We start from the raw sequence: 27,714 nt of genomic DNA, 5'->3' as shown, positions 1-27,714 counted from the left end.
GTTTTACAGCCTCGATTTGCTCTTTATTACTGCTCTCCCCCTTTGTTTCCTCCCTTGAAATGATTCAATATTCTTTACAAACAGATTCTGATCACAGCGAGCACGTGCAGTCAGATCCCATCACGTGGAGAAGCAGAGTCCACACGAGTCCTCAGCTTTCATCATCCAAAAGAGGAGAGAGAGAGAGAGAGGGAGATTATTCTGTGTCTTGGGACTTTGTAGAACTTTCTAGAGCCTCTTTTTCTCCTCCAGACTAAATGTGCTTTAACTATACTTTAACGTATGTACACCTTCCTTCCCAGGCGATGGCGCGGGCTCAGGTAGGCAACCGTTGGGTGTAGGGCCCGGCTCACTACTGTGTGCCCCCCGCAGAGGCCCCTCAAAACCAGCTGCTGCTATAAATGCATCGGCGTTCCTAACAAAGTAGGCCTGCTTCATCCCAGAACGTGCTTAGGAATCATGCAGACAACAGTGTTAAGTTACGAGGGGGGAAAAGAGATTGTAGTAAGAGTTGGATCTATTATTTTCTTGCGAGATGTTTTCTAGTGCTGAAATTCATCAGCCAGCAGAAGGCCAAGATTCCATATAATTTTAGCATTAAAACTCTGTAATGATGAGAACTAACCAGAATTTATGTAAAAAATGTAATTATAAAATATTCCTCTGCCCCCTCCCCCCTCCCCCAAAGGACCAGGGGCTACTTCTACTTCCTGAAAGCCAGTATTTTGCTTCTCTGGGTGTCTGTACCAGTTGGCTTCAGAGGAACCCCAGAGTTTCCTAACACGTGACTCTGAAGCATGGTGGTAAAGGTTTGGGCGGGGTGGTGTTCTTTGGGAGCAGAATTCATGCCGTGTGATGGACGAGTTCTGGTGTGGCAGGAAGAGTTAGGAATATCTGGGTTCTAATCCCCGATCTGTCTGCTACTTTCTCTATGAATATGAGCAAGACATTTGATTTTCATGAATCTCAGTTTCCTTATTGGTAAAGGGATTTCTGAAATGGGGATCATAATACCTGCTTCACTGGGTGACCGTGAGAATTAGTTGAGCTTTCATGTGTGTAGCTGCTACCCCAAGTCTGGTACATTAAAAGCAGCCCAGTAACAACTAGTTTTCCTTCAGCCAACCAAGAGCCCAATTTAGCAGAACAGAGATTTTGAAAGAAAGGTCAGCCTAACGTCATTTATCATAGGGTGAAAGGGGATCCTTCACCTCTTTATCTTAAGAAAGATCCAGGTGGTAGAGTAGACCTTCTGGTATTGGGGTGGTTATTAAACTTGCTAGAAATCATTTATGAAATGAGAATCTTACACTGGATAACTACAGGAGTCTTAGGTACCATAACAGGTACATCATAGTACTAAAATGGGCAATTTCTAGAAAGGCTGAGTGAAGGGTTGAACCATCTCAACCTGGTTCTTCAGAGAGTCTGTTGTTTTTCTCCCACGAGGGCCACTCCAGAGAAAACACAGACACTAGCCATCCGTGGCTAAAGTTCACCTCTCCCCTCTGATTCCACCACATGCAACAATCCATCCTTTAAAGAAAGTGCCAGCTCTGCTTTTTGGGTTGGGGGAGGGGAAAGAAAGGCAGGAGGACTGCAGAAAGTGTGAAGATCAGAACTGTTCAAATCCAGCACCTAAGGAAAAGCATAGGTGAACACAAGAGGGTACCTATGGGTGCACGCTCTGCACTGTATTCCCTGTGATGGATTTGTAAAGGTGAATGGGACCTGAGGTCAGAAATCATGGGATGACAAATGTAATGTAAACGGTCGTTGCAGACCATGCACACAGTGGGCACTCAGTACACTTGGGTTGGGTATCGTGAGAGCTGTTTGCCAAATCTTGGGAGGAGGTTGACCAGGTTATGCAAAAAGGGCTAAAAAAAGACATTCAATCCCCAATGCAGTAATGGTATCTGTGTAGTGAATATTTGAGAAGCCTTTCCTCCCTATATACAAAGAAGCACTGAAGTATAACAATTCCTTTTTATATGATGATGATAGAACATGGATATTATGTTACATACAGCATACAGGTTAAGTGCACAGACTCTGGAATAAGCCAGGACTGATTACAAATTCCGCCTCTGCCACCTACTAGCACTTTAGCCTTGGGTAATTTACTTAACCTCCTTAATCTTCAATTTCCTTGTTCATTAGATGGGGGATGATAGTACCTACTTTTTAGGATGTTGTAGAGATCAATGTGATAGTGTACATGAATCACCTAACACAGTACCTAGCGCATAGAAAGTATAATCCTTATTATAGTAGAATGTAATATTGCATAGTGTCTATCGTAATTATTACAGCCTATGGCTTGCCTGTTGGGACCGGCAGTCAAAATTGCCAAGATTGTAGGTTGGATCCCAGTGTTGGCTTTGCCTTTCTCTGTGGCTCTGAACTGTGTTTGGTCACAAAGGAGCCAAATACTTATGAGTGTGCAGGGAACAGGGCAAATCCATCAGCACTACAGGGAAAAACCCAGAGCATGTAGGTCAGTAACGTCACCTGCATCTATGGAGGGTGGTGTTTCCCCACTATGTGTCGAGCAAAGCAGCCTGGTAACTTGGACCAGAGGGGAGAGCCCCACAGATGTCTCCTACTTGGGAGTCAAACAGACAGACATGTCACATGGAGGGTCCCGGCTCCATGTGTTGGATCCATAATTGCCCGCTTTCTTTTATTTTATTTATATCAATCTCTAGTCCAAAACTAATTTGTTTCAGCTCCAGGGCAATCGACAATGGAGTACACTCTTACCCCGGAAATTTTTTTTTCCTCTCGATGGTTATAAATACCTCCACGCTATTGTACTTGGCATGCTGTATGCAAATAGAGGTCAGAGTCCTAAAGCTCATTAGGAAAGGGATGGGGGGCTTGGAGCACGGAGAGGACAGCATGGAGCTGAAGCTGATAACAGTGGCCTTGTCCAGAATAGTGCCTGGGAGCTTTCTTATCTCCCTTTGGCAGGAGGTGCTGAGGACTTCCTGTGCGAAATCAGGAGCGAACGCTGCTTTCCTCTTGTTGTTCGGCTTCCTCCCCCCTCAAGACGGTTCCCAGCACAGCGATTATCTTTGCATCTTCAAACATGGCACAATCTACTTCCTGAAGAGCTTGATGTATTCTTAAGGGCTCAGGCAAATTCCCCTCCCCCTACCTCTCGTTTCAAGTGCTGTTATAGAGTCAGCCCCCTAAATGACATTCTATTTTTAAGGTTCCAGTGACAAAGAGGGAAAAATCACAGTCTCCAATATGGAAAATAGCCACAGAACCTGTCCTTTTCCATTGGGAGGACCTTGCAGCAACTCTAGTTTCCAGGCCAGGGCTTGTGCCGACAGTAGCTGCCCTTAGAGGGACGGGCGGGGGGTCGGGGGTGTATGTTGGCAGCCCGAGTGAACTCAGGCAGCCGACTGCGTTTCCCTCGGGAAATGCCTCAACTTGCTTCACTCTAACATATTTCTTTGCATTTCCTGACAACCAGGAGTTTGAAATTAAGACCTTTGCCTAAGGCCTCCCTTATCTTTTTCACTTCTTTGGGGAAAAAGGAATGAAATTACAGGATTCTCTTTCAGATACAAGAGAACTTCAGCTCTTGGATGTCACAATACCAAGTACCTATGTAATGTGTGTACATGTCACGTAGGTGTACACATATGTAACAACCCCCATATACATGTTTTATATATATATATATATATTCACAGACACACACACACACACGTTATAATAAACCTATATATGTACCCCATGTGTGTGAAAGATCTGAGATTAGACAGTAGTTCAAGGTATAGAGAAAAGTAGGACAAAATAACTTATTTTAATGATAAAGTTTTAAGGCCATGATATATTTCAAGTAAAGGAGAAAGTGTATAATTTCTCTTGGGTTCAGTTCCTTCTACTAATCGATAAGTTAAAACGTTCACTTTTTTTAACCTGATGATTATAAGGAATAGCTAGTCAAAAATCGCAGAAATTCCTTAAGGAATGGTTTGTCCTTATGAATTCTTTTTTATTTTAAATCTTATAATCTCACTGTAAAAACAGACATCTTAAAAACATTTGGAGAAATCTGATATATGGGCCAGGTACAAACAACACCGTGGAATTATTGCTAATTCTATCAGGTGTGATCATGGCGTTGCTGTTATTAGAAAACGTGCATAATTTTTAGACGTGCACTAAATATGTGAGGCTAAAATGACATGCTGTCTGCGATTTACTTTACAATATTTCTCAAAAGAAAAAATAAAAAGAAATAAGGGATAGATGAAACAAATGTGGCAAACTCTTGGTAATAAGTCTGGGTGATGGGTATATGGGGGTTTATTATACTATGACTCTACTCATCAATATGCTTGAAAATAATAAACAGTTAAAATCAATGAAAACTTACTAGAAACCACACATCAGTGCCTCACGCCTGTATGTTTACAAATGTTTGTGGGGTGCCAGTTACATGCTTGGCCCTGGCGTAACTATGAAGACAGAGTGATCCCGTAGAGGTGGCCCACGTTCCTTGTAGCTGCTGGCCCAGTGGGGCTTCAGAAGCACTGAATGCAAACTTAGAAACTGGTGAATGCTCTGGGGGAGAGGACATTATATGGCAGTATGCCGCTCCCCCCCCGGAGGGGAGACCACCCCCGAAGACTCCCTGGTTTCACGTGCTGGAGTCCTTTCTCAGCTTGAGGACCAGACAGGAATAATTACCGAACTTTTTTTTTTTCCTGATCATCACAATCCCTTCTCCCTTACCTTTTCTCTCACTTATTTCATCCTCTCACTTTCTTCTCACATAAGCAGCCAAGGGCAACAATGACTTAAGAGCAACCACGCCTTCTTTCTGGCTTGAAAATCTCCAGAATCTGCCCAAGACATGTACAGATTAGAGCCCAGCCAGCTGTCTGCTCACCACAAATTCTAAGCCAGAAGGAAGGAATATGAAGTGATACCATGAAAAGTTCACAGTGCAAGTAATCAAACAAATAACCACTTCCCTGCCTTACAAGGTCCTCACTCTTTAGGCTGGGAGGTAGGAGGGAGACTGCATCCAGAAGAGAGATACAGAAATGAACAGCATCAATCCATAAGGTGATCGGAAAGCAGTAAAGGCGGTGAGGTGCCTGCAGGCACTCACGCCAGTTCCTACGCGCACTTATCTCTTAAGCTACCCAGTCTGGCAGAGAAACACCTTGGAAACCCACAGATGGTTTTTTTTTGAGGCACATAAAATAGCTCTTTGTATATTTGCATCGTGTCCCCCCCCCAAAATCCATATTTAAATCTCAAAAGGCTGCTTTAAAGGAATCAGCGTTCGGGACTTCCCTGGAGGTCCAGTGGTTAAGACTCTGCACTCCCAATGCAGGGCGCCTGGGTTCCATCCCTGGTCAGGGAACTAGATCCCACATGCCACAACTAAAGATCCCGCCTGCCACAACGAAGACCTGGCACAGCCAAATAAATAATTTTTTTTTAAAAAAGGAATCAGTGTTCATAAGTGGTAGAAAGCAAATCACCTGCAGTGTCCACTTACTGAGCACCTGCGTTTGTCATACGTGATGGTACAGAGCTAGGCTCTGGGCAGTTCACTACCTGTTGGGGCAGGACATGCAAACAGAAATCACAGCACAAGTTAAGGTGGTCTAGCTACAGGCTCATCAAGTGGTCCTGATCCTGTGCACCGTAAGGGTTCACAGCGATCAGAAATAAGCTGCTTGGAGGAGATCGGGCCGGTGGTGAGGGGCATGGAGGCAGCAGTAACTGGTGCGTGAAGATGAAGGAATCAGGTGTGTACACCCCGAGCCACAGGGTGTCTTTAATTTACAAAACCTCCGCAATTAAATTAGGTCATTTAACACACGTATAATCCCATGAGATTAACAGGGCAGGTATAATTTTATTTGTATGTTTCAGAGGAGAAAACTGTCATACAGCTAGAAGTCAGGGCAGCTCTAGGACTCAAGTCTTCTTTGAAGTAGCTGAACCAAACTGTGGTTTGCCTGTGAGGAAACGTGTCTGTAGCGGTAAGGTTGAAAAGGCAGGTAGGGAATGGACTCTGGATGGCCTTGACTCCAGTCACGGAAGCCTGGGCTTTCTTCAATACAGTTGTTGAAGCTTTTGGAGCAAAGAGGATTCCACTAAAACCCCAAATGCTCAGGGGGTTGGTCTGGCAGCAGTTTTGTGGGTGTTGGCTTGGGAAAAGGCATGTTGAAATACTACTGCACTGCCCGGGTCAGAGTGGATGTAAGTGTTCTTTTTGTTGTTTGGATTTTTTATTCATGTAGAACCTAGGATACACGAAACATAATAAATGATCCAAATGACAACAAAAACACGACGGTCCAAAACCTATGGGGCGTGGCAAAAGCAGTTCTAAGAGGGAAGTTTATTGCGATTACAGTCTTACCTCAGGAAACAAGAAAAATCTCAAATAAACAACCTAACCTTACACCTAAAGCAACTAGAGAAAGAGGAACAAACAAAACCCAAAGTTAGTATAAGGAAAGAAATCATAGAGATCACAGCAGAAGTAAATGAAACAGAGATGAAGAAACATAATAAATGATCAGTAGATATTTACACCAATGATTTAGGTAGTAAACTGACAGGCACCTACTGATAATCAGCTGTTCGAAAGAACATACTTTCAGATATAGGTTGGAATCTCTCTTTAAAATGGTACTCCTCCAGCTAGTTTAAACAGTGAGAGAGTGAGATTTCGTGGACTTCGAGAAGCAAAAAAGATCTTAAACAACTTCAACACACCTATTCTATAATTAAACACTTGAGGCCTGAGATGTAAAGGAGCTTGCCATGATACTCCAAAACTTGAAAAGAAATAGACTGAATTTAATAGCTGTTCCATGATGTGTGTTTCCATATACACTTAATTAGCCCTGGAAAAAATGAGCTGTATAATGGAATATTCTCATTAAATGCCAGCCTTTTATAGCTGTGAAATGCTGTTATCTCCTTGAGGTTTACATTCATTAACATAACTTCCGTTTTTTCCGTGTTTGCATGTTTCTTCCACTAGGAACTAATTAAAATCTAGATACTAGATTTTTTAATTTATGCATTTTTGTTTAGTATTTAACATTTAGAACAGGAAGGATATATGGAGAAACACTGGTGTGGGGGGTTTTTTTTGTTTGTTTTTTTTGCAGATCAGGCAAAATCTGTCTGCTGTTTTTTTTAAGTTTTGAGGATGGATATTGGGGAGGAAAAATCTAAGGAGAAGAAGAAAATTGTGACTTTGTTATCTGAGGACTTAATGGTTTTCATTTCACCGGTCACCGTGGGCTAGACCATGCTGCAAAGCAACATAGTGATGGCTTACTTTTTTTAAAAATAGGTATGACTTTTGCTCCAATAACGAAGAGTCCTTTATCCTGGATCCTGACAGCGCCGTAGGAAACAGAATTGAGAGCATCACTCAGCGCACGGCAGTCTTAGAAGGAAAGAATAAGGTACTGTTTGTCAAAATAAGCATGGGGATATTTATTCTAAAAGCACACACTCAGCTCCCAGTTCTGGGTTTATTAGAGCCAGAAGGAATTCAAATGCTCAAGCAAAAAATTCAGAGAGAAGAAAAGCAGTAGTGTGTCTTTACGGAGCAATGCACTGAGGCTACTCAAAATGCTGTATACACCCAACTGAGCACCAGTCCCAAAGGAGTGAGTCCTTGGTCCTAATGGAAGAGGTAGAAATGCCTCTTGAACATCAAACTGGTCCACCTCAGTGGTTCTCAACTTTGGCTGCGCAGTAGTATACTTTACCAATTATTATTACGTGTGAATCTTTAGCGTGGAGCCCAGGGTTCACAAAAGCTCCCTGGGAGATTCTAGCATAACCAGAACTGAGAACCTCTGACGTAAATAAAGTGGGAGGTCAGTAAGCAAAAGCTAGTACAAAACTCTAGGCTAAAATGGAGTGTTTCCATTTCACAAAATATCTTGTTTTCCCCTCTGTTTTTGCATGGGCGCGAAGCCTAAGTTGGGGTATACAAACACACACAGTGTATCAGATTCCCTGACTGAAGAAAGGCAAAGCAAAACCACCATGAGATACCACCTCACACCTGTCAGAATGGCTATTGTCAGAAAGACAAGAAATAACAAATGTTGGCGAGGATGTGCAGAACCCCTTGTGCACCATTGGTGGGAATATAATTGGCGCAGCCACTATGGAAAGCAGTATGGGGGTTCCTTTAAAAATTAAAAATGTAACTACCGTATGATTCAGCCATTCCACTTCTGGGTATTTGTCTGAAGAAGACAAAAACACTAACTCAAAAGATATAGGTACCCACGTGTTCACTGCAGCATTATTCACAACAGCCAAGATATGGAAACAATCTAAGTGTCCATCGACAGATGAATGGATGCAGAAAATGTGGTCTATATACACAGTGGAGTATTATTCAGCCATAAAAAAGAATGAAAGCTTGCCATTTGTGACAACATGGACAGACCTTAAGGGCATTATGCTAAATGAAATAAGTCTGACAGAGAAAGACAGATACTGTATGATTTAACTTATATGTGGATGAAAACAAATAAACAAGAAAACAAGCTCATAGATTGGTGGTTGCCAGAGTCAGGAGGTAGGCAAGATGGATGAAGGGGGTTAAGGGGTACAAACTTCCAATTCGTATAATATATAAATAAGCCATTGGGATGCCATGTACAGCATTACGACAATAGTTAATACTGCTGAATTGCACACTTAAAAGTTGCTAAGAGACTAGATCTTAAAAATTCCCATCACAAGAAAGAAAAACCTTTGTACTACGTGTGGTGATGTATGTTAACTAGACTTATTGTAGTGATCATTTTGCAATATATACAAATGTTGAAACTAATATAATGTTATTTGTGAGTTATGCCTCCGTTTAAAAGAAAAAAGGTTCCCTGACCTCGTCAGGGTCTAGGAGCATCTTTTCTGCTCTTGCACATATTTTCTCCACTCCCTTAACCTCAACACTAGCTGATACCTTGTGAACCAGGCAAATCTCCGCAGATCTCAGACCTGGTGGTTTTCTTCTCTGTCGAATTAGTGAAAAATGCAACTCCAAAATCTGCTATTATCAGGCACAGGGGTAGTGATGCTTTAAGAAGGAAAATAAAAACCATATCAAATCACCCCTTGCTAGAATATCTACTTTTACATGCATATCTTGATTTGGAGTAGTCTGTTAATATGGGTATTATCTGCTTAAGTGTGATCATGCTTATTTATCTGTTCAGCTATATTTGCATTTGAAGGCAACAAAATAGATGGCATCGTTCTCCGTGTAGGACTTCATAATAACAAATAACATCTGAATTCTTCCTGATGGAAAACTTTTGGACATACGCTTATGTCAACATCATTCTTTGGTGGGCCAGAGTGGCTATCTCCATTTTGAAGATAAGAAAAACTGAGGTGATAAGATGATTAACTCCAAGTCACACAGCTTAAAAGTGGCACATGAGAAGCTCAAACCAAAGTCTTCATTGCCAAAACCCAGGGCTCTGCCAACTAAGCCAATACAGAAATTAGTTAAGATGGTGATGGCTTGCATGATAATATCAGCAATCACTTGTCAAGGATTCAGGAAAAGTTTTTCTAACCACTGCAGTAAGCTGTAGGTGGCTTACAATTCTTTTCTTTTTCTCAAATGCAAACAAACTGTAGTTTAAAACATTCCATGATGTGTAGCTATTGATGAGACAGCAGTTTAATGAAATACCTAGGAAAGAGGAAATTCTGTAAACTCGAAAGTTTGAGTGACACCACATTTTTGAAAAGAAAGGAAATTGCCTCAGAGTAGAAAGCAAGTTAGTTGTCACAAAGTACTAGAAAATTTCAAGATGCCCTTGACTGTGTCGATTCATTTTGCCTTTCCCTGACCCTATCAGGTGCTTGTACTGTTAACTGCTGGATATTAAAACACGAATTTATGAGGTTAATTCCAAAGAACTTCTAGTCCGGTTTGTGGTATTCTAGCCGCAAAAACACATACGATAGAAAATAGAAAATGAAAAAGCTAAGTGATGTTTCTGATTAGCCTGAACCATAAAGTAGCCACCTGCCTCCATGACAAAACCCGGGTGAGATAAAGAATCTTCCCTGATTTTTTCCATGTGTGCTTGAAACAAATTTATTGTCTTGTAATTCTGTAGTTACACCAAGTTTTTAAACAGAGACCTCCAGACCCAGTTGGCCCTTGGGCCATCCAACCTGCGGGGAGCATGGGTTAAGGTCTGCCCTTTCTATTGTGTGTAACCACGTGCAAATCAGTTCACCTCTCTGAACCTGACTTCTCTCCTCCAAAAAATGGAGCTCCTAACATATGACCTATCTCGTTTGCCTGTTATCAAGATGATTGTCTTATATTCCCTAATGCAATCCCCCAATTGATTGTTAACATATGCAATGAAGACTACTTATTAAACAATTGTGTTGAAAAAACTTCTAATACTCCTTCTAAACGAAGTGTGTATATATATATATATATATATATATATACACACACATACACACACACACATACATATTCTAGTAGTGACTGTAACAAATTAGACTTTGAGTTATTAATTTCATGTCCTAAATTTAGAAGACTTTACTAATTTTGCTTTTAGCATCTATTAATATATCTTTGTGTGTGTGTGAAAAACGTCTTTCACGTGACAGATGGAAGTTTTGCTATCTCAGAATTCTTTGCATTGTTATTTCCTTTACAATTAAAAACTGCTTTTCTTTTCTGTTCATGTTAAGAAAGCAAGTGAAAGTCCCAGCTTAGAGCACACAGATGCTTTTCCCTACAGTCATCAGTGGAGCGAGGTGCTGCTCGAGCACCTGCTGGCTTTCAGGGACTTGCTTCCCCCCCACCGCGCCCGACCCCCCATTGTGTTTTGTTTTGTTTAACCCAAGGAAGGCTGCACGAGACAATAAAATTCAGTCTCCTTATGGCCAGGTTTTGGCCCAGATCTGTGAGAAGTGAAGTCATCTATTGGAGTTGCTAATGGCAAACATGGAGCTTTGGTATGGTTTCAGTGGGTTTGCCAGACTTTGTAGACTTGGGGCAGGAAGTAGAAGGAGCCCTGTGTTAGGAAAAAATACACCGGAAATGCATTTTACAGCATTAATTCTGCGAGGCTGGAGAATCATGACAATTTAACATCTTAGCAACATTTGCATTGAAATCGTTTTGAGGTTTCATTGAGAAATGTGTGTACCGTAAAAGACACGTCCACGACCGAAGCATGAATGCCTCATCCTGGATTACAGCCTGGGTTCCGCTCTCCCACACACTCCCCGACCTTGTCTAACTTCTCACATTCTATTTCCCATCAGTTGGCTCAAATGCACCACCCTAGGATCATTTTAGATTCTTCCCTGACCTTTACATATCTGCTTTTATTTCTCCCTGAAACACTTCAAAGGAAACTGTAATAGAAACATCCGAGAATAAAATCACTGTTCCGTATATAGATTTTTTTAAAGGCGGGTGCTGGAAATTAGGCTGAATTACACATCATCGCATCCATTCTGTTCCATGAGGTTCAAACCACATTGCAGTAGTGAATCACTAATGCTTAGCGAAAGGGAAGGAAGGAAGGAGTATGAATAACTTCCAAATTTACAGTACCTGACGACAAGTGTTCACCAGCGTTCCTGGGTTAAGGAACATACAGAAGAACCCAGAGAATGGATTTTAAGGGTCTGTTTCTAATATCTTAATCCTTGGGGTACTCGCAGGGAAAACAGAGGCACCCAAAGTGTGGGTTCAGAACTAAAAAAACTGTGGCAAATGGAAACTAATTCTAGAATGGATACAAGCAGACAGGCTTGGGAACTTCTTTTGGTGTACCTTATAAAATATATGATGATAATTGCAAACATGTGCTACAACTCAAATTCTTGAGTTTGAAATACTTTCTCTTTTCAAGTATTAAGTTGGTATTCGCTGTTCCATCTGTTATGTTATTTCCATTTTTTCCTTCTTGAAACAATAGTATTTGGTCATGACCGCCGGGGATCAGATTTGCCCCCTTAACCCAAGAGACTCCTGTCCTGTGAGAAGTTCTCTTGTGTCCAAATTACACCCACCTCCAACTCACACTTGACCTCCCTTTTCTGACTCTATAGAGTTTACACTTCAAGTGTCATAGTTCTTTCATGAAAATGTTCTAGTTTGTAGCTTAAAAATATACTCTAGAGAAATAAAAGTCCTCTAGAAATCAGATCATTTTGAATAACGTTGCTCACAGGATGTAAGTTCCATCTTATTTTAAAATGTTCTTCTCTAATTATAACTTGTCCATTATCAATCATATTTTCAAACCATATAACACTGTATCAGCTTGCAACGTGTATAAAATACTAAAAGAAACTAGTATTTCTGTACACAGTAGCATTGAGCTTGTTGTAGTGACCATGTCTGCTCATTAAAGGAGGTATTCTCGAGAGAAAAGCCAACTCAAAGCGGAGACAGAACTCTACCAATAGATCTGTACTATTAGATTTAAAGGGTTTGAAGGCAAGCAGCAGTTTCGTGTAGATTAATAGCACAGGCACTGGCGTCAGACAAACCTGGGCATAACCGCTGCTCAGGGCCGTCTGTGGTACTACGGATCTTTGAGTGAATCACTTAACCTCTATAACCTCAGTTGCCTCTTCTGTAGAACAAGTAATACACCCATGTCACTGGGCTCCAGGGAGGATTAGTTAAATGAGGTAATGCCTCACACACTGTCTGGCACACAGCAAGGGTAACATAAGGGTACTCAGAAACAGAGAAATAATGTAAGCTCCCATCAATGTCATTTTCTAGTTCAATTTTAATAGAAACTTTGGAGAGGTGAGTCCTGGGGCAGGCTCTACTGGGGGTAAGGTGTCAGTCTTGGAAGAGGTCATTCAGGCAAAATAAGAGACTCAGATGCATCTGTTATCTCCATGGTTCATCGTGTGGCCTGGATTCACTTCACTTCTGTGGACCTCACTTTTATTCTCCGATTATACAGAAATCCTGAGCCATCTGTTTTCGGAGTGTTGTAGAATGGCTACAGCCCTCCCCCGGTTGCCTGCACAGGCCTTAAATATGGCCAATGTGCACATCTGAATTGACTTGCCCTTGCCACGAAACCCAGTTCTGGTTCTCGGTTGCCCTGCTCTCAGTGAAATCAAGATAATTTTAATAGAAATCCAAATGCAACTTTCAGATTCAGGTAATCGTTGTTCATAATTTCAAATGTTCAAGCCAAACAGAAATGAGTTGTTCGCTTATTTATTGAGCAGCAATACATCTGAGAATCTAAATAAGGCTCTGCCGAGGCCCTTTAGGATAAACATTGAGCGCTGACTTCGTAAGGAAAGCTGTGCTTGAGCTGAGAGGCAAACAGCAGAGGGGCTGTGAGGTCTCCATGACTGTCCCTCTCCTGACCCTGTTCATGCTGCTTTCAAGCGTCTGAGCTCGTCTCCTGAGAAAATTACAGGAGTCAGAGTCTCACTTGGTGATCTCTCTTGTCCTCCCACCTCTCACCTACAAGCTTCTCTTCTAGCTACTTTTTCCTCCACAACTCTGAAGTGGTGGGTGCAATAATTAAACAGAAACAGCCATCCAGAATTGTTTTATTCCCTGCCTCTTATAATGATTAGTAATCAAAATAGAGAAAGAGACACCTGAGCTCTCTCTCTTACTCTCTCCACTGGTTATTTGCCTTTGTGAGAGTGTTTCTTTGTAAAAGAGAGAATAATATATACTTGGGCTTCAAGTCGGGAAATTCTTCCCTGTGACCTAGAAGTAGTCCTTCAAGTTAAGAATAAGGGTTGTGTCATACTCCCCTCCGTCTCCTTTACAACGTCTGGGCGATGCCTTAACGAATAATCAGTATCTGCTACACTGAATGAAAATGCCACAAATTGCAGACACTCTCATTTCCCAGAATTTCAGTAATACACAGAGGATATGTGGGTAGATGTAATTAAACAGACCTAACAAACAGAAAAGGAATCATCATGAAATACCAACTGTACCGTAGTGGAGATTACAGAGAATTTGGAGCAATGAGGTTGCTGGCTAAAAAAACTAGGAGTATATTTTTTAGTCTTCCTGATCCGTAAAGACAGACATACTTTAATTTCTTGTAAGGGATATGAGAATACGAGTCAAGTGCCTACCGCACAACTTAGCAACTTAGAAAAATGTTAGGACCCTTTGTAGAATTTGTGTTACTATCTTAGAAACCCCGCTGTCACAGTTCAGCCTCTCTGTATGTATCACATTAACCTGTAAGTGACCGGACCGTTCTCTTCCAGCCAGGACACCCCATTAGTCTGGAAGCATCAGCACAACCTCTCCAATTTCAGAGCTTATGACCAGTTTTTTTGTGTCCTAGGAGGTAGGCTGCAACGATTTATAAGTAACTGGATCAACCTTTTTTTGTAATTTTAAATATGAAAAACTTACTAGCTGTTTCATTCTTTTTTTTCACGTATAGTATGCATTACTTTTTTGAAAGGTTGGGTTAAATTTTAAAATTCTCAACAATTCATTTCATGCTACTAATTTTTATCTTTAAAAGAAGACAGCCATGCAAATCTTTAAGCTGTATAAATCTGTGGTTCTTTTTTTTTTTTTTTTTGAGACATTACTTCTTGCAACATCACAGTTTGGAAAGTGCTTCCAAGTTCACATAGTTTTGACTCCTCCTGCCTCTTTGGGGGCTCATCTGCCAAAGAGCAGCGCTAAAACCTAGTGAAACGACGTTGCTGTGTGAATCCATCATTTATATCTTCATTTTCTAGAGCAGGGATTGACAGACTGAGAAATTAAGTAATTTACAAACACCCACGAGAGTCGTAGGGAGTTTCCGCCCCTCCTTCTGCATTATTAGGGCTGCAGTGCCATGTCCCAGAAAAGAAATGGTTCAGCCAGCCTTTCTCCTCTGCCCTTGCTCACTTAACACACCGGTTACAGAACCAGACGGCAAAGAAGGCTCCTGCTACCCAGTGGTGTTCGTGATCGCAGGTCATCCAGACAAAAGGGAAGGCCTGGACCTCCCCCTCTCGTTGGCGTGGCCCTGACCACCTCATAGGGTAGGACGTGCTGTCCCGCATCTGGGCTTCAGGTCTGTAATTGTTACGCCAGCAGCACGAGATAAATAAGCCTGAAGCCCTCATACGAGTCGGATGTCATAGCCCCCGGTCTCCTGAGGACCTGCTTTCCTGTTGTTTTTCCATTCTTGCTGAGGCTCGGCAAGGGGAGAGTTTCTGGTAACCACCACGTGTGCAGTTCTACCTCTGTTGAGGCAATGGAACAGCCCCATCATGTCCCCCTCAGAAATATCTCAGGGGGTGTCCAATGGTTCTTCATCCTGTCGCTAAAGTTGCCTTTTCTTTTGCAGACGGCTAGCACCTTGGCTGTGGCTGACTCTAGAATTTCTGGAATCTACAGTTGCATGGCTGCCAATAAAGTAGGGACTGTGGAAAGAAACATAAACTTTTACATCACAGGTAAGCCACATGTCCTGTATTCACGAAGACAGCCCAGTGACCTCAAGTCTCTCTTCCAATCTTGTTTGCTTTTAGTGCACTGGAGTGACTTTTATTTTAAAAAAAAAAAACATTCCATAGACGTGTCCAACTTTGAGTACCTTCATCCTTGCTCTCAGGAATAGTTTTCTACAGCATCATTGGGTCATTGGGTCTCCTAAAGAGTTATTTCCCTGAATTCCCTTTTAGAGCTATTTGTGTACGTCTCTTTCCTAGGCTTGATTGTGAATCTGGGATCTTGTCATGTTCGTTTTTGAACACCCTACGGTCCCCAGCACAGGGCCTGGCACACAGTGGTTGTTCAATAATAGTCAAGGAAACCAATCATAATACATGGGATGACATCTTTGTAACCCAAGAGGCGAATTGTTTCACAACTTTTTTTTTTTTTAATGGATGTTATCGTTGATTTACAGTGTTGTGTTAATTTCTGCTGTACAGCAAATGTTTCACAACTGAATTTCAGCTTTTTGGCACATGAGGCTCTCCTAAAGAAATCTGAACCTGAGCTTGGTTGAGCATTTTTAGTGTGCTATTTTTTGGTAGCATTTCAGAATTTTTAACCTTAAATATGATGGTGTCTGCAAATCTTATAACTTCCAAGGTACACAAATGGCACTCCCTATGTCCCTCCGTGGGTACAGGAAGGAAATAAGTAGCTCAAAGTATAAAAACAATTGCCTGGCTCCACACTCCCCCAATTTTCTGAGGAAACCTGGGCAGTTGGCCAACTCTCTGGAAACTTCACACTGCCTGGGGCAGGCTGTAGCAGTTGCCTTGAGCTCTCCAGAAAGAAATAGGTATGTCCAATTTCATGAGAAGTATGGGTTGCCAGATCACAGAGAGCCTCTGGCAAGTTGGCTGACCCTCAGAGAAGCTGTGCCAGGGGAGAGATCCTTGCGTAGGTTCTCACAGAATGTCAGAGCCAGAAGAGACTTTTAGGGGCTATTTGACATTATAGCCCTGCATTTTCCAGATGAGGAAATGGGGTTTAGAGAGGTGGAGAGCCTCTGAAAACCAAGTCAGTCCCTATACCCTCAATATTCGAGAAGCGGAGATAAAATCATCTTTGCATTCATTCCAAATAGGAAAAGGCCTTTATTTAGAGAAGGATTCAGAGGGCAGTTTCACACATACCGATTCTTTAATCAACTTCAGATGATTTAGACTAATTAAGTCCAAAGGTTTGTGCTGTCCTTTAATATTTGGGGGGAAACAAGCTAACCCTAACCATCCAAGTCCACAGCCACTGTCTCTGTGATTTAGAGTACAAAAGATCGAGCCATTCCTGTCCTATTCTTAACATTCAATATGTTTGTACAAGTTTAATGAGCACGAACTATTAAACAGGACAGTTCAACTCTGTGTTGAGCGTTCAGAGAGATAGCAAGGAGGCCCTGTCCTTCTAGGAAGACAGTTTGAACACTGACAGTTTGAACACAAAGAAGAAATGTTACCTGTATCCTAGCATCAAAAGGAATGAGCAGAAGTAATGTGACAGATGAATTTACCAATGCTAAGCCAATGCCACCAATAAAAATGTCAGCCACATACAGAATTTAACATTTTCTGGTGACCATTTTTTTTAAAAGTAAAAAGAAAAAAGTGAAATTCATTTTATTTCACCCAACAGATCCCATGTTATCATTTTAACATGTCATCAGTATTTTTTTAAATGTTACATCGCTTCGGTTTTTAAAATCGGGATTGAAATAAGATAAAACTAATTGAATGAAATTCAGTTCAGTCACACTGACCATACTTGCAAGGCTCAGTAGCCGCAGGTAGCCCTGTATTGTACAGTGTGGCTCTAAGCCTCTGAGAAGGAAGCAGGACTTGAGGTGGTCCTGTGGGTAGAAAGAATCGGTAGAAAGAAGAGGACAGGCAAGAAGGCCAACAGAGGCCCACAGACTATACGTCTAACCACTTACAAGCTCTAAATCACATGAACAAGCTGTGAAATATGTTTTCGCCTCTGGTGGACAAAGATACTTTCATGATGGCCTGGAAAGTCAGGCACAGATCTAGAGTTGTGGGACTACACAGAGTGTGACAGTGCCTGGCGGTGCAGGAGAAGCCCACCCCTGGCTCACCGGGCTTCTCCTTCCACTCCTGGCTCGGCCCTCATGGTAAGGGGCCGTATACTCCTGGGGATGGTCTCCCCAGGCCACACCTCCAAACTCTGCCCACCCCTCCCCCAGACAGTCTCCCTGGGCCCTATAAGTGTGCAGACTGACCAGCAGTCTGACCTCAGGAGGACAGACCGAGCGAAGGGGGAGGAGGTCTGAGACAGTCTGGAAGCAGACTTGGGATCATCTTTACAGGGAATTCTGGGGCCCCACGAAAGATAAAGAGCGGGGGTCGCACAGGCTCTGGGTGGGCAGCACCCCCCCCCCCCCACCGCTAGACTCTCCCCACTGTGGGGAGGGGTACAGCCTGAACAGAGAGCCCTCCTGCCTGGGTCTGAAGGCAGTACTGGGAGAGGATGTCCTGACTGAGGGCACGTCCTGCTCGTTTCCCTAATGATGTGAGTCCCGGGAAGGTTCACTGACACCCGTTATTCACTGCAGCACCAACATCCAGCCCACCCGTCCCCCGAGCGCTTCACGGCTCCGGCCTGTATCTGCCCAGCATTGCTGCTGCAAGGGCCCCAGCTGATACAGCTGACCACCTGCGGACCTCAGGCAGAAATCCCCCTTCACCTCCCACCACATCATCCAGTTTATAACCACGGAGTGCTTGGACCCTTTCCTCATCCATTGAAAGGAGCGATGGGAATTCTATTTCCAACATACCTAACTCGAAGCTCACGACATTTTTCCTCCAGAAATTTAAGAGCTTTAATCATAGAACTGAGCACAAATTCATCCAATCAAGTCCCCATTGCCCGGAATATAATTCTCCTAAATTCTTTGCTCCCTGTTTTGAAAAGTTCTAGTCTTGATGGGTAATCATAGATTACTTACATTCATTGTTTCTAAAACTCTTCTCTTTTTCTTACTCAAATCTCTGTCACGAGATTTAGCCTCACTAGAGGTGAGACTAAATATTCTTTAGGAATGTTGCACCTTACATGACGATTTTCTGAAAAATGAATGTATATTTGTTCCGTGCTTATACTCGACCTAGTGCAGGTCATGCTTTAAAAGAGCTGTCTAAAATTTAACTGCTTAAAATCAAAAGATCTAGATTTGGGTCTGTACTGATCCTCATTTCAATCATGCTGCCCCTTCTTTAAAATACAATAACAGCAGAGCTGCCTTCTGAACTGATGTGAACCAGTTTGCTATGGCCACTGGCATCCTCCATGGCTTCTACTCCAACTCTGCCATTCACTTGTCCACAGTATCTATTTAAAACGAGCAAAACTTTCTAGTCACCACTCACTTTCTTTTTAGAGAATGCTATTTCTGTTCCCTAGGTGAAGTAAAGCCTTTATTTCCACCTGACAAAGGAGATACCTTTCATCCTTTTAACTTCTATGCTTGTCTCTTTCACGAACTTAATTCACACGTTTGATCCAATCAAGTCAAGATGCCCACCCCCAGATGTGCACCTCTGTAAATACATTACCCTTTCACCTAACCCTGGGTGGGATGTCTCCTGAGCAAGGGTGGCGTCTTCTCCACAACATCTCCTAAGACGCTGTGGATGTGATCATGTGTTAGATGGATGAGTGTTAGTTGGTGCTACTGATGAATGGGCTGAATCTGCAACAGATCCTTAAGTGTGGGAAGATTTCTTGTTTTCATTTTGAGAGTTAGAAGGCAATGCTTTCTTTGGTCTGTTTTTGTACTCAGGCTAAAAAAAAAAAAAAAAATCGACATGAATTAAGGGAAAAATCCCTCTGGATTCATTACCTAGTTTAGGACATCTTATCACCTTCCATGGATCAGAAAAGAATAGCGGAGGGGCTATACTGAGAAATAGATCATTTCTAAGTGCCGTCTGACAACACAAACCAAATTAGCCTCCTAACCGTGTCCCCCTATGAGAAACGGACCTGAAAACGGATTCGATTCTTCTCTTTTCCTCTGTGTGTGTTTTTGCTGTTTTGTTGGCACTCAGCGTGACTATGGGTGTGTTAGCAATTACTGAGGATCTAACAGGAACAGCACTGCCTTATCTCCCTGGTTTCCCAATGTCACTAAATGCATTTTATTTTGAGATTCCTGGTGGTGCTTGGCAAAGATAAACAAAATCTTCCACCAGGAAACCTGTGAGCTATTTCCACAGGAAGTTTCAAATCACTAAAGTAAATAGAAACTCTCTACATGATCTCAGTGGTGTTACTTGGGACCCACTTGGGTTCTAACTACCAGTATGGGACTTCGTAAATGGAAGCCTACACAGTCTTTTAAGAAATAATTTGATTGCAACCAGTGCACAAGACTTCTGCCCTCGTATCTGGGTAAAAGTTGATGGCTGATGTTTTACTCCTCATGCTCGGAAAGTGTCCCAAATATAAAAAGATGCTGAATTAGAGGGGCTATTTCTGACACCTTATTGTTATGTTAAAAAAAAAAAACTATGGTCAGCTGCTTCTGCCTCTTCTGGCACATTCTTAGGTTTTCATTTTAAAAGCAGGAAAACTTCCACAGGCCTCCTCTTTCTCCAGTCATTGACAGCTTCATAAACCACTGCTACCGCCCGCTCCCAGGTTTCAGATGAATACTTTGGCATTTCTTCAGACGTGACACTTTATAATAAAGCCAAAGCCCAGAAAAATCAGAAAAACAAGCAAAGTGAGATTTAGGAAAAGAGTTGATATGATATCTAATTTTGGACTATTGTCCCCTTAAGGTTTAAAGGTTTCTTTATAGCTTTGTGTGCAAAGGATAATAATAATAATAGCATAACATAGCGCTTTTCATCTTCAAAGTTCTTTGTGAAATGTTGGCCCCAGTTCTTTGCTCAAGTACAGATACGCCGCGCCGTAACAAGCGATGGGAGGGTTTTGAGAGCAGGCCAGTTCAGGGCCAGTAACAACCAATGGTATTCTAAAATCGTCTGGTGAGATGGTCCAAAAGGAGACTAAGGAACTCTCAGTGCAGAAGCTAAATGATGGTCCGGGTTAAGAAAGCTGAGGAGGAGAGTTCGTGAGGTGTGGCTAGAGGCACCAAGAAGATGGAGAAGAAGGTTACCTGGGAATGACATTGGAGAAAATGACTTTCAATGATGCAGTCCTTTTAGGAAAATGTTTAATATGTTTTTTAAGAGCAGATTTGATTTAGAAACCTTCTGCCCCCACTTTGGAATCCAGCAACTCTTCGAGATGAGTTGTCCGCATTTTCAGAAGGAACCTTGCTCTTTTATGTCTGAGTAGAGCAATCACCATAAAAGGGGACCTGAGCCAAGGACCCCTTGGTGCCAGCAAAGAGCAAGGGGAAGTGATGGGCCAGCAGCAGGAGGATGCCATCAGTCCAAAGTTCAGGATTAAAGTGTTAACTGGAGTCTCCTAGCGCAGACCTGGGACTTCTGTTCTCACTCGTTCACCACTTAGTTAAATAAGTTTGGCTATCAAAGCACCTGTGCTTTCTAGGACAAACTCCTCTTAGAGTCCTTCACTATTTTGCCCACTTACCAGGAGGAGTTCTGCACATGAGAAAGCAATGGGTTATCATGCCAAGTTGTAAAAAAAAAAAAAAAACCATTCCACTTTGAAGAGCAATTTTGAGCAAATAAGCGTACCCTCCTAATAACGTCCTATTTTGCATTTCCTGCCTCGCTTCTGATGGAACGAACTGAGCTGGTTCCTACCTGCCGTGTCTGATCCGTTCCCCACAATGCTGAATTTGTGTAGGAACAATCCTTAAGATCCTCGACTATCTTAGGATGAGATATGTCCTCAGGATGAGACACTGATTTTCCTGTGCACTCAAGTCCTTCGTTCTTATTTTCCAGATGTGCCCAATGGATTTCATGTTAACTTGGAAAAAATGCCTACGGAAGGAGAGGACCTGAAACTGTCTTGCACGGTGAACAAGTTCTTATACAGAGACATTACCTGGCTTTTGCTGCGGGCAGTGAACAACCGGACCATGCAGCACAGCATCAGGAAGCAAAAAATGGCCATCACGAAAGAGCACTCCGTGACGCTTAACCTCGTCATCAAGAATGTTTCCCTGGAAGATTCGGGCACCTATGCCTGCCGAGCCAGGAACATGTACACAGGGGAAGAAACCCTCCAGAAGAAAGAAGTGACCATTAGAGGTGAGCACTGCAACAAAAAGGCTGTTTTCTCTCGGATCTCCAAATTTAAAAGCACAAGGAATGATTGTACCTCACAAAGTAATGTAAAACATTAAAGGACTCATTACAAAGTAACAGTTGTGTCATATCATCTTGATTTATTGTCACTGTTGCTCATTTTCCGGCTCAGAGGAGAAGCTCCTCCCAAAATGAGTTTGGCCATGATAGGAGTAACAATGAGCCCCCCGGGACCCCCAGCTCTGGGCGCCCCGTTCAGGCCGAGGGGGTCCGCTCTCTGGGGCCGACCTGGTGCACGTTTGGATTTGGAGGATCCCTGCAGCGCATTCTCTGTGTGTTTTCCTCTTTGCTGTCTTCTCCTGCCTGATAGACAACAACTCGGGACTGATCCTTTCCTTCCACTTTAATGCCCACCTCTTTTTATGTTTATGTTTCCAAGCTGCCAAACCTGAATAATTTAAACAGATGCTGGTGTCTGCCAAAGATGGACATGAATCGGTTCATTGGCCAGCTCAGAATGAGGACAGTTGAATTGGAGACTCTGTCGGACCTCTGCCGGGTTTTATTTCGTACTGTTTCATCTGCTCTTGATTTGTAAATAGCACCTGGATGATAGCAAGTTATGATGCTTATTTATTTGAAGATGCTTTTTGTTTTTTATATATTAAGCACATTAATTTTAAACTGGAGCGTCTAAGATGGGCCCCAGAGGTGCAAGGTGTTGGTGTCATTCGGAGGTATTAAAGCTTTATCACAGTATGAATTAAGAAAGTCCACCCAGATCAAGCCCAGTTCTCTCCTGCAATCCCAGTAGCTAGTCATCAAATCCAGTGGGTTTTCTCCTCACTGCCTGAGTGGACTACACAGCCATTGACAGCACCTGAACAAAAGTGGATCATGCCTTTATTTTTAATATTTTTGTCCCTGGTTAAAGAACTTTATCCTGTCCAATGGATGGCATTCAACTGTGTACCGTGATCATTTTATCAAGGAAATAAAGGCTCTTGTGACCAGAGGTTTAATGCATTCTTCTAAATGTCAATCTCAAATTTGTCCATTAAAAAAAAAGTCCACTTTCCCCATAAGCAAATTTAATAGGATTTTTTTTCCTGGGGATTAATGGCAAAACTACAGAAGTAGAATTCAGAGTCATTTTAAAATGCACCCCATTTTTCAATCCGGAGAGATTTGTCATCTCTTGTTTTCAGCTTGCATTTGAGGGGAAAGTGACTTTTCCACCAATTTCGTATGCATTGTTCTGTTGTTTTCATTTATGATTGATCATTATATGTGACTTGCCTGAACTATTGGAAAACAAACTATAATGACCAAAATAGCCATGGCTGAGAACACAGTGGCCGGGCTGTTCAGTAGGAGGTGACAATATGACAGCTTTTCAGGCTTGGGAACTCACCAGACTGTTTCCTCCTTTAGGTAACAGACTCTGTCCCACGGCTAAACTTGTCTTTCACGTGGGAATTGCTTTTGTCAAATGTGAAGGAGTAAACAATAGCATTTCCCCAGAATGCCACTTTTATGGAGCCCCAAATGCTCTGAAAACAATTAGTAACCTGGAAGTTGTCAGCCCAAAGGAAAGAATAATCAATTGTATCTGGAAATTTTACCTATGGCTCTTTTGCCTGGCGTCTTTGTTCGTTATAAGTCAGTGTGTTCCTTCAGGAAACTGCCTTAGTACCAGAGGACTTGGGGGGTTGGGGTGGGCGGGAGGCTCAATTTTTACTAAAGCTGAAAAAGCAAATGAAATGGTTTAGGGAGTACTTTTGAAAAACATGGTGAAATGGACATGCAAAACCTATCATTTCCTAGGGAGGGGAAGGGTTTAGTAGTTACAGAAGATGATTTTAAGTACTTCCGGGAGATAATTTGAAGAATTCCATAGAGTAATGAATCCTTCCAGAGAGTTTCAAAAAGGAAAAAAAAGGACTGGGGGGGGGGGGTTTGATTTTTGTTAGTTAGTCTTCTGGGTGTGGTGTTAAGGGGAGGATAATGGGAAAAAGAGAAAGAACCAAGAGCCTGCTATGGAGAATGACAGATGGGGTAGAGGGTGTGAGGCTGGTTCCTCGGTCCCCTTTCCAAATGGAGAATCGGAACTACGTATTTGTGGGACCTGGCAGATCTCTTGGGCTCGAAGGCCGAGAAGTAAAAGGACCTGGTGGGGAGCAATCCTTGGCTGTTGATAACGAGCAGAAATATTCTGTTCATTCTGATTTTCTCAGTTTGAAAGGATCAGCTCCACTTTGTTAAACTTTGGAAAGCAGCTATTTCCATCAAATAACTTAGGTTTAAAAATATGGGTTCAACGTACCTTTCCTATTGAAAATGCCAAAATAGATTACTATAAAGTGGGAATTGATTAAAAAACAATTCCTTGGTTGATTGGTCATTTTGAAACTTGCCAAAAATGAGAACTATTTTTTTTTTTCCAGAAATGGGTACAAAGAAAAAATCATCATACTGTATGTTTCAGACACGTTTATATGAACTTTGTATTTCATTGAGAATCCTCTGTTCATTCTGCAGCCTTCTGGCTGCTTCTCTCGTCTGGAGTTTGTGTAGTACAGATAGGGCCTTTGGGAGTTCTGCGTGACGTTTATGTTAAAATAAGATGCTCTCTTTTATATAAGCATTGTTTTCAAATACAACACCTGTCAGGGAAGCCAAATCCTGTCTGTGTTTTTGATGTTACAGTTTGTAGCTATGAAAATAATTCGGGTGTGGTAGGCCATGTATTCAGACTTCCTTCTTCTAATAAGACCTATGGACAATGATAGATTATTTTATCATATTTAATGCCTGGGAAACAGTAAATGTGCTAGAGGAAGCTATTACAAGTGTATCTCAGTGAACTGGGTCTGTTCTGAGTTCTAAATGAGGTGTGTCAAAGTTGGCTGTAAAAGATACTAAATAGTAACATGATACTGTTCTTTATTCTCTTGTCATGTTTCACTGATATGTCTGGGGTCTTGACTGTGTAAAAATGTCAAAATTGTAATGATCAAGCATGTAAGAATTACCAAAATGGAAGATTTTGATACATGGCTGCGTTTTCAATTAGGAAAAACTATTTGACAGACTGGACAGAATGTAAACCCAGAACTATTAAAATGGGTCTGCCGGGGGGCGCGAGATAGACTAGGAAAGCTACACTGAAACAGGCCAAAGGGTTGTTGCTATCATGCATGTCACACTATATTTGACGAGTTTATAAATTAGCACTCCTTCAAGTCTGTTTTGCCTTCAGATTGCATTTTGTATAAAATGTGAAAAGACTAATGATAAGCTATGGAAATCAAAATTGAATGAGAAATCTGTTTCTCCTAACAGATAGTCACCCTGCCATGTCATGATACGTCAACATGTTCTCAAAGTCATATGGTAATATACTTCTTAACCTGAGATTTCTCAATTGCTTTAATGAATGCTAATCCTGAGAGTTTCCCTGCAGGAATAAAAACAGAAAGGTTTGGGGCCTCGGCAGAATCCTGCAGGGACATGGAATCAAAGCCATTGCAAGGTGTCATCTCTTAGAGCGTTGTAATCACTCCTAAGCTGCTTTCACAGTGTTAGTACAATAAGATGAGGAATGGTCAGAGAAAGCTCAGACTGTGTAATTGAAACCAGTGACGCAGAATGTGTAAGTGATGCCAAAACTATTTTGATTTCTCTTCCAGGATTTGCAACAAGTGGGGGGGAAGGATGACTTGAGAGGGGGGGAAAGATTTCAGGAGTTGTCTTTACTCTTTGACCGTGGAAGCTTGAGTTACCAATCCAGCACCTGCCCAACTAGAATGTATACGCATCAGCAGGACTGATTCCATAAAAATAGAGACACGTACTCATGGGGGCCTTGGGGTACTGCTGTCCCTCTGTGAGATTTTAATGTTGTAATGTATTGCATCCTGATGTATTAAATCCATTTTGTTGTACTATATTGGTTGGCATTTTATTAAAATAAATTGTATCATATTTGTATGTTTTAAGAGAAAGTAATATAAAATACAATATTTGTACTATTATATAGTGCAAAAACTACAAATCTGTGCCTCTGCCTCTTGAATTAATCCTTTGTTCGTTTGCATTTGGGAAGGGATTGGAGGAAGGAGATAATCAATAAAGCTTTCAAAGTTCAAGAAATTCTCCCACTTGGTCTGCTGCCTTACAGTTTAGGTTATGACAGCTGAGTGACACAAACATGCCCTCACATGTTAATAAAACACAAAAATACAAAATGCGATTTAGCTCATTACTGTAACTCTCTGTATTTATGTAAAAACTCACTACAAGCCTATATCCAAAATCATGTCTGTTTCCTTTTTAGTTCCTAAAATATCATGCAAAATCCTTAGGTTTTAGAAAAAGCTTCTCTCAAAGAAAGGAAGGAAACTAGTTGGCCAGGCAAAAACCTTGATATTGAAATCTAAAAATACAGAGTTGAGTTCTTGATTTTCCTCTGTGTTCTAACAGATTTCAATTTATTGTAGTAACTCAATAAAGAGGAAGCAGTAGGCTTAACCACAGAGGAGAAATTGAGGGAACAAAATATGAATGAAAACTTATAGTTGAGTTTTGCTGTTTTCCTCTCTATTTTTAAAATGTTGATATGCATATATAATAAAAGAATAAAATTGACGAGTAATAACAATTCCCTTTCTTTATTCACTAGATCAGGAAGCACCCTACCTCCTACGAAACCTCAGTGATCACACAGTGGCCATCAGCAGTTCTACGACTTTAGATTGTCGTGCTAACGGTGTCCCAGAGCCTCAGATAACCTGGTTTAAAAACAACCACAAAATACAACAAGAACCTGGTAAGAGATTTTTTCTCCTTGTGTTTACTCTCTCTCCTCACCCTATTCTTCCCTTAACATTCCTATCACCTCCTTCCAGGATGTCTACAACTACTTGCTGATAGACCTGCAAAAATGAATTGGGCTCTGGTTCATGCTTATATCACTTCCAGTGAGGGATACTGGAGTCAGTTCTTATACAGACCATATTCCTACCCCTATAGAAAGATCCTTCCAGAGTCTGCTTTAAATCATGCGTTCAGGGAATTCCCTGGCGGTCCAGTGGTTAGGACTGCCAGGGCCTGGGTTCGATCCCTCATTGGGGAACTAAGATCCCGCAAGTCACATGGCAAAAAAAAAAAAAAAAAATCGTGCATTCAGAAAGAAATGGTAAGAGCCCCTCAGAAAATGTTTCAGTTCATCTTGACAGCAGTGAAGAGTGAGGCATTAGTTCCTTGATTTGAGGTATAGCAGAGCTTTGAGCGCCTGGCATACAAGAAGTTCAGAGTAGATTTATAGTCTCCTTAGTTCACTTTGTAACAATTTCAATGATTTGGTAAAAAAGAATATTTTAAATTACATTTTATAATACTGGTTAAAAAAAAATCTAAATTAATGGTCGTGTTGATTGTCTTTCAACAAAAAAATATATTTTATACCAACTACACTTAAATCCGCAAGTATAAACACTATCTATTGTGTGCCTCATGATTCCATGGTTAAATAAGAGTAAAATGAACTTATTTATAATTTTGATTAGTAATTACATTTATATTAGAGATAAACTTGCCATTTATTTGCAACATCCCGACAACCTAAATCAAATAACCAGCAATATGGAGTCATCCTTCAATGCGAATCCTCAAAATGAAATCTCCATTTGAGTTTGATGCACAGAAAAAGGTTGTGGTAGAACATCTCCAATTTTAACATATCTACAAATATCTTAGAAAGGCCTTACACTAAGCAGGTCCAAAACTGATCACATCACACGATTTTCCTCCTCTTGTACAGACATCATGTATCCATCATCCACAGTAGAGGTGGTTCCTCTCCTTCCCCCCTCCCCTTCCTCTAATCCATCAGGCTGAGCAGGTTGTACCTACGAAATGTGAACTGTTGCTCAAATCCATCCTTTCCTCTGCTTTCTT

At 41.6% G+C, this 27,714-nt stretch overlaps 1 protein-coding gene across 2 annotated transcripts in view; it reads left to right on the top strand.

Annotated features, from left to right (window-relative positions):
* FLT1 (fms related receptor tyrosine kinase 1) overlaps window positions 1–27,714 on the top strand; it is a 170,920-nt gene that overhangs the window by 74,668 nt on the left and 68,538 nt on the right. For both annotated transcript variants that reach the window (XM_068526895.1, XM_068526896.1), the window contains exons 11-14: window positions 7,358–7,472; window positions 15,396–15,504; window positions 21,448–21,756; window positions 26,438–26,584. In XM_068526895.1, coding sequence (XP_068382996.1) covers window positions 7,358–7,472; window positions 15,396–15,504; window positions 21,448–21,756; window positions 26,438–26,584 — 680 coding nt within the window. The remainder of the gene's footprint in view (window positions 1–7,357; window positions 7,473–15,395; window positions 15,505–21,447; window positions 21,757–26,437; window positions 26,585–27,714) is intronic.

This window comes from Eschrichtius robustus, chromosome 18 (assembly GCF_028021215.1).
Source record: "Eschrichtius robustus isolate mEscRob2 chromosome 18, mEscRob2.pri, whole genome shotgun sequence".
Taxonomy (NCBI): Eukaryota; Metazoa; Chordata; class Mammalia; order Artiodactyla; family Eschrichtiidae; genus Eschrichtius; species Eschrichtius robustus.
The sequence above is the reverse complement of the archived record's forward strand: the minus strand, read 5'-3'. Positions and strand labels throughout refer to the sequence as shown.